The sequence below is a fragment of the Berghia stephanieae genome, chromosome 2 (genome assembly GCF_034508935.2).
Source record: "Berghia stephanieae isolate SIO BIC M18660-M18661 chromosome 2, UCSD_Bste_1.3, whole genome shotgun sequence".
NCBI classification, from domain to species: domain Eukaryota; kingdom Metazoa; phylum Mollusca; class Gastropoda; order Nudibranchia; family Aeolidiidae; genus Berghia; species Berghia stephanieae.
This window is the reverse complement of record NC_088361.1, coordinates 77,901,305-77,908,804: the sequence shown is the minus strand read 5'-3', so window position 1 is coordinate 77,908,804 and position 7,500 is coordinate 77,901,305. Positions and strand designations below refer to the sequence as shown.

The 7,500-nt window shown below is 39.2% G+C and overlaps 1 protein-coding gene across 1 annotated transcript in view; it reads right to left on the bottom strand.

Annotated features, from left to right (window-relative positions):
- The window catches only part of LOC144964014 (uncharacterized), a 139,118-nt gene that overhangs the window by 23,189 nt on the left and 108,429 nt on the right, over positions 1-7,500 (bottom strand). The window contains exon 13 of the mRNA XM_078897959.1: positions 1,473-1,673. Within this exon, the coding sequence (XP_078754085.1) occupies positions 1,473-1,673 (201 nt within the window). The remainder of the gene's footprint in view (positions 1-1,472; positions 1,674-7,500) is intronic.

Below are 7,500 nucleotides of genomic sequence, written 5' to 3'. Positions count from 1 at the left end.
TCTTATTATGGTTATCATCTATATGTATGTATGTATGTATGTATGAGTGTATGTGTGTGTGTGTGTGCTTTGCATGTCAAGTTTTAAGATATATGTTTGTACATCACACATACTTGAGTACTTTTAAGTTGATATACTATCTTTACCACGTGTATCATTATTGTAATCTTTCAATCAATTTAATATTGAAGGAATTGTATCCTATTTCGCCCGATACCATATGTTATGTTATGTTATATTCAATGACGAGACAATACTATTTACTTCTTTAAAAAAAAGGAAACACTATTGGGAGAAAATTTAAACAATTGAGGACTCTTTCCGTACTTAAACTTTAGTGGCTTTAACTGAAAAACGCAATAGTTTTTAAGCCATCTTGATCCTAGAAATAAACAAGATCCGAATAAAAAGCTATTTCAATTCCCAGAACGGTTCTTACTACTATAATACATATTATAATGCACGTAGTGGGTTGCATGATCTATAATATTGTGTATTGTGCTATTCTTCCTTAATAAAGTCGAATAAAGAAAATACTCGAGCAATTCCGAGGCCACCACAATCACCGCCACCACCACCACCACCACCACCACCTCCACCACCACCACCACCACCATCATCATCATCATCATCATCATCATCATCATCATCATCATCATCATCATCATCATCATCAACATCACCACCTCTGCATCCATCTCTCCGCATCCACGTCCACAACCATCTGATCGGATTTGAAGCTGATCTCGAACCTAGGGTATTTACAAGCGCCGTTGCTTGGGCATCCCTGCCGACAGTCATTGGGTAACCACAAACCACTGATAAAATTGGAACATCGGCACGTTAAAAGAGCTGACTTGGTGAGATTTACAGTGTTATGCCATCGCAAACCATCGATTTGTCTCCAGCTCTCGACTCGAACCGGTGATAAAAGACGATAATCACAGACAATAGCCAGTACGTTCTCATAAATATAAAAATGTATGTTATCAGTAGAATGGTTGCATGAGTCAATCTATTATCATTCATTGGCTAACGTTGTGGATTGTTTCATCACTATTTCTCCGACACAATCATCATCATCATCATCATCATCATCATCATCATCATCATCATCATCATCATCATCATCATCATTAACACCACCACCATTGCTTCTCAATACAAAACCAGTAGCAGTTAAAATTCTTAGAAAGATACATTATTAATTTACTGTGGTCTTTCTTTGCAGAGATAATATTATACTTAATACATGGAGAGCACTGCAACCAACAATAATATTTCCAAGACCAAACCGTTGGTATTACTTTATCGCCTATTTAAGTCTGTATCCTTCCATAACCAATAATTAATGCACGTGTTCATTTTGTATTGTCTTTATCTATTTTGACCACACTCCTCTCTTAATATTATTATTCTCACGTTGCCTAACTTGCTACATTTTCATTTTACCGTCATAATTTTATACTCACCAGTCAATCTCCACATCTTTGGGGCCTTCAACGCGGAGGCCTCTGATTGGCTGCTCTACCACGAGCACCGATTGCACTCGCCATGGCCGCCATTTTGCTGATGGTGATGAGGCTGGTGTGTAGGAACCTGAGCCTTTTCCCAAAAAGGACAGACCGATCTTGAACACGCCGGGTTTCTGGAAAGTTCTGTCCCAGCTACAGCTACGTTATGAAGAGAAAAAAAAAAGAAAAAGAAAAAAAAAGTGTATATAGAGAGGAAACAAAGATGAGGAAACGAATATATAATATGTGGTAGATTGGGGAAGTAAAAAGTCAAGATGAACAAATGCCAGAAAAAATACATTTCATGTGTTCATCAAACATTGGAATGGGAGATACTCAAGCTGAAGGCAATATTTGAAATGTCACCGGTAAATCTATAACAGATGGGCTCCAAATGACTTTTTTGGTTATTAAGTAGGTTCTATTTGGCGGATAACAATAGGAGAGATATTCTTGGAGGTTGAGGGGAGGGCTGTGGTGTTTGGGGTGGGGAGAGGGAGGGGGTTGTAAGATTGGGTACAATCAGTGGAATGAAGAATCACATGTGTCGAATAAAGTATGATGAAGTTTGGGGGTTACTGTATAGTATTATAAGTGATAAAATCAGGGTAGAATAGGTACTCCAAGTTACCCACCAACGACATTCTGGTGTCATATAAACATAGCACAAAGGATGTGATCGCTCTAGTGGGTCATGAATGTGTTTTCATTTCATAAAGTAAATATACTCAATATTTTCTTATGGTCTCGATATGATCACAAATAAAAAAGAATGTTTTTGGATTGGTTAATAATGATAAATGAATGCAGACGAGCTTAAGAACAATCTGGGTTGATGGCAAAAAATATTATAGTGGAATTGCCTCCAAATGTTCCTATTTCTTGTTACCGTATGTTTATGAGATGAAATGTCTTGTCCTTTGAATTCTAATAAGATTTAGATTTTTAACCCGTCCCCTTCCCCCGCCCCCTTAAAAAAAGAGTATTTAGCCCATAGCCTCAAAAGGGTATTAGATTGAAGTGGTTCAGATACTAAAAACTGAATTTATAGTAGCTGCTATAAAGCTTGCATTGCTTTTATTTGTGATATTGAGGACAATATATGTAGATCATTAAAGTTATAAAAACTATCTGTTGAGGCGATCAGTCACATGCTTGAAGTAGACTTCGAAACCTTTCGAAAAAAGAAAGCTTGGGAATACCTGACTACATGTGGTGACCTTTACAATGTTTCTGTGTTTGAAACCCCAGCCCAACTGTATGAAATAGGGCAGTGAGGTTGAGTGGAGGTATAAGTAGACAGCAAATAAATAAGTATAGAGAACGGTATAAAGAGAATCAGTAAGTAAGAAAGTAGAAATCGAATTCGTGTACTTGATCTCGTCCTACTCCTCATCCTCCTCCTCATCATCACCCTCTGGCTTCTCATCCCCATCCTCCTTTCAATCTACTCCCCATACTCGGCCCCTCTTTTGTGGCTGGCATTCCATTCGTTTTCCTTGTCCTACAACTCCCCCTCTTCTCTTCTTCCACCCTCATATTCACCTCTCCATTGTAAAGCGCTTTTAGTACGGTTAGTGGATATTGCGCTATATAAAAGCTACCGTTTTTTGTTGTATTATTCCTTCTGCTTTTCTCTCACCCTCTCCACCACCACTACTTTTCCCTCCTTTTCAACTACTCACTCTCTATCTTCGCCATCTCTTTATCTCCCAATTCACGTTATCACATTCTTCTTCTCCTTTTTCATCTTCTTCTTCTTCTTCTTCTTCTTCTTCTTCTTCTTCTTCTTCTTCTTCTTCTTCTTCTTCTTCTTCTTCTTCTAATAATAATAATAATAATAATAATAATAATAATAATAATAATAATAATAATAATAATAATAATAATGATAATAATAATACACATTTATATAGCGCTCATTCTCGTGTAAAACACAAGCTCTGGGCACTTTACAATATAAATATCAATTTTAAGTGAAAAAAATAATAATAACAACAATAATAATTCATAGCCAAATCAAGGATTCATATAGAGTCAAGAAAAACAAATACAGTAAAAATGTGTCTTGAGATTCTTTTTAAAAGTAGGTAAAGACTTGCACTCCCTCAGACCACGTGGCAGTTCATTCCAAATCTTGGGGCCGAAACAAGCAAACGATCTATCACCAAATTTTGTTCTTGATCTTTTTTCCGAAATTTTCGTTTGGTCATTACATGATCTTAAAGTGTAATTTTCAAATTTACACATGACTACGTGATCTGTGAGATATGCCGGTCCTATACCAGCCAAACACTTATAAACAAGACACGCTGCTTTGTAATATGTGCGCTTTTCAATGGGCAACCAATGGAGAGATGCCAACAAAGGGGTTGCATGATCAAATTTTTTTTGCCAAAAACTAATCTTGCTGCACTGTTTTGCAGCAGTTGTAATTGTTTAATAGAAGCCTGAGGCAAGTTGACAAGCAGCGAGTTACAATAATCTAGTTTCGAAAAAATGAGGGAAACAACCAATGTTTTACATGTTCTAATTGCAATATACTGACGGATCGAACTGATTTTCTTCAATTGAAAGTATAAAGATTTACAGAGAGCGGAAATGTGAGCTGACATTCTCATTTCTGAATCAAAATAGACACCCAAATTTTTCACAGTCTTTGAAACTTTGATCTTTTCACCCCCAATCAACACCTCAAGACCATCATTCACCTTCAACTGCCCTCTATTTCCCACAATCATCACTTCTGTTTTTGACTCATTCATTTTCAACTTGTTTGCATCCATCCACTCTTTCACATCCGTCACACATTCTTCCACACGTTTCGAGTGGGCAAATATTTTCGAGATTTTTTGTTTTATCAGTAGCATAAAGTTGCGTATCATCTGCATAGAGAAGATAGCGCAGCCCATGACCAGTGATGACATTAGATAATGGTGAAGTATACAAAACAAAAAGAATTGGACCCAAAACAGAGCCTTGAGGAACACCAAAAGACAATGTATGTTGACGAGAAAGTTTATCTAAAATCATAACCTGTTGCTTTCTGCCATCTAAATAAGATTTAAACCACTGCAGGACAGTCCCAGACAAGCCAAAAGTTATATTAAGTCGTTTAATGAGAATACCCTGATCAATAGTATCAAACGCCGCCGAAAGGTCTAACAATGTCAGAAGAAAAACAGAACCTTTATCTAAAACATCAAGCAAATCACAGAGCAGTTTCTGTGCTGTGGTAAGAACGATAAGCTGACTGAAATTTTCCCATAGATTGTTTTCATGGAGATGTTGTGAAAGACGTCTGAGTACAACTTTTTCAAGGATTTTAGAAAGAAATGGCAGATTTGAGACGGGACAGTAGTTACTAAGGTCATTTACATCGAGATTTTGCTTTTTTATGAGAGGCTTTACAATTGCATGTTTATAGATATCTGGGACTTGTCCTGAGATAAGTGACTGATTTATTATATAAGTTATGCAAGGTATCAATTCAGGAAGACATAATTTCAAAATATTAGTTGGTAAAGGATCTCAATCACATGACTTTGAGGAAGATGAAAAAATTATTTTAGAAATCTCTTCTTCAGTTGTTTCTTTAAAACAAGAGAATCCCTGTGAACCCGAAAAAGGGTGGAAATTTATATCTTCATTTTGCACGAGGTCCAAATTGTTCCGAATTTTCGATATTTTTCCCCGAAAAGAAATCTGAAAATGCATCCGGCTGCTTTTCTACAGGGATATTAGTGGGTAGACACATGCCCTTTTCTTCCCCTAAAAGTTCCTTTGAAACAGAGAAAAATTCCTTAGTGTCCCTCACTGATGACAGTTTCGTGTTATAATAGTTTCTTTTTGCTTTTTTGCAGGTGCTTTTATATTTATTCTTTTTTTGCTATATATATCAGCCGGTCAATCTCAAGGCCCGATTTTCTCCACGATGCCTCTGCATTCCTTTTTTCCCTTTTGGCAGTTTTTTCACTCTGGTTAAACCACGGAGACGGTTTCCTGGAATTTATTATTCTAGTTGTCTTTGGCGCATGCCTGTCGATGACGTTGCGCAGTACCTCGTCCGTTTTCTGTGCTGATGGTATATCCATTCTTCCTAGTTCCTCTGACAGATTGTTTTTGAAGGAACTAATGTCTATTCTTTTAGTATCCCTAGACACTATCTTGACTTTCTTTGCTTTCTCTTTGATGCATTTGAGAGTTGCCAGAATCAGATTGTGGTCTGAAATTTCTTTTTTGATATTTTTAATTGATTTAACAAGCGAGGGTGTATCAATGATGAACCAGTCCAAGATGTGCCCCAATCTTTGAGTTGGAGAGGTCAATAACTGACTCAGGCCATGTTCTTCTTCTTCTACTACTACTACTACTACTACTACTACTACTACTACTACTACTACTACTACTACTACTACTACTACTACTACTACTACTACTACTACTACTACTCCTATTACCAAAAATGAAAGCAGGGAAGATGAGCAGCTTGGCTTTTTTGGAGGCTAATAGTTGGGAGTAACTTCCCTTTGCACCTAGGTGTATCTACCATCGTTGGTGATTCCCCCAATCGTTTTAAATTAGGTCTTATACGATGGTCGATGATGTTGAAATATCTAGTAATAATAATAATCATCATCATATCTTGTCGCGCCAGTGAGTCAGCCAGTCCCGGGCAGTCTCCTTGCATTCCCTCAGGTCAGCATTGGTGCAGTGAGGTCCCAGCGAGCATTCTGACAGGATGTGGTCCATGGTCTGTCTGGGGTGACCGCATGGGCATTCAGTGCCCGGTGAGATTTTCCATTTAAAGAGGTTGGTGGCGGTGTTTCCCACCTTTGCTCTAGCTCTGTTCAACGCCACCCAGTCTTTTCTCTTGAGGTCTGTGCCTGCTGGGAGCTTTTCTGTTGGGGGCTGGAGGGCATCGTTTGCTGTCTTGTCCGATTCTACCCATTTGTCCAGGCGGAAGAATGCTGAGTGGTCTGGTTGAAGGCTCTCTACTGTGAGGAAGCTTTTCCTTGATTTGAGCCTGCTTTTGGGGCAATTGTGGTCATGAAGGGGGTGTCTCTGGTCCATTTCCTGTTTGTATTTTTGTATTTGGGCATGAGTTTCCCTCCGGATGTGTGGTGGGGCTATTCCTGCTGCACGGTAGACCAGTGGTAATGGTGTTGCTCTCAGCTGGCCCGTTATGATCCGGCAGGCGTTGTTGAGCTCGGGTCTAGCTTGGAGGCATGGCATGATCGGGCCCATACAGCTGAGCAGTACTCCGCAGTTGAGTAGCTGAGGGCCAATGCTGTGGTCCTTAGAGTTTTAGGGTCAGTTCCCCAGTTCATGTTTGCCAGCTTTCCAAGGAGGGCATTACGCGTGGACACTTTTGCCTTGGTCTTCCTCACGTGTTCTCTGAAGGACAGAGTCCGATCAAGCGTCACTCCGAGGTACACTGGGTGGTAGTTGTATAATGTCTGGCCATTCCACTTGATGTTAAGTTTTTTGTGGGCTTGGTGGTTGTTGAGGTGAAATGCACACACTTGTGTTTTCCCTGGGTTGGCGTTCAGCGAGTTTTTAGTGTAGTACTTTGTAAGGGTGTCTAGGGCATTTGTCAGTCTGCTCTCGATTGGTTGGAAGGACACATCCTGTGTTGCGAGGCATAGGTCATCATTATATATGAATCGGCGGATATTTGGGAACTCAGGCTGATCATTTGTATATATGTTGAAAAGTGTTGGAGCCAGCACTGATCCTTGGGGAAGACCATTCTTCTGGGTGCACCACCTGCTCTTCCGTCCATCCATTTCAACAAAGAAGCGCCTGTTTTCGAGAAGTGACTGGATGATATTTACAATTTTCGTATTCTTTATCATTTTGGCCACTTTGAGGAGTAGGATCTTGTGATTCACTGTGTCATAGGCTGCAGTGAGGTCGACGAAGACTGTGCCAGTGACCTGTTTTGTCTCAAACCCATCTTCTATGAATTGTGTAAGGTTAAGAA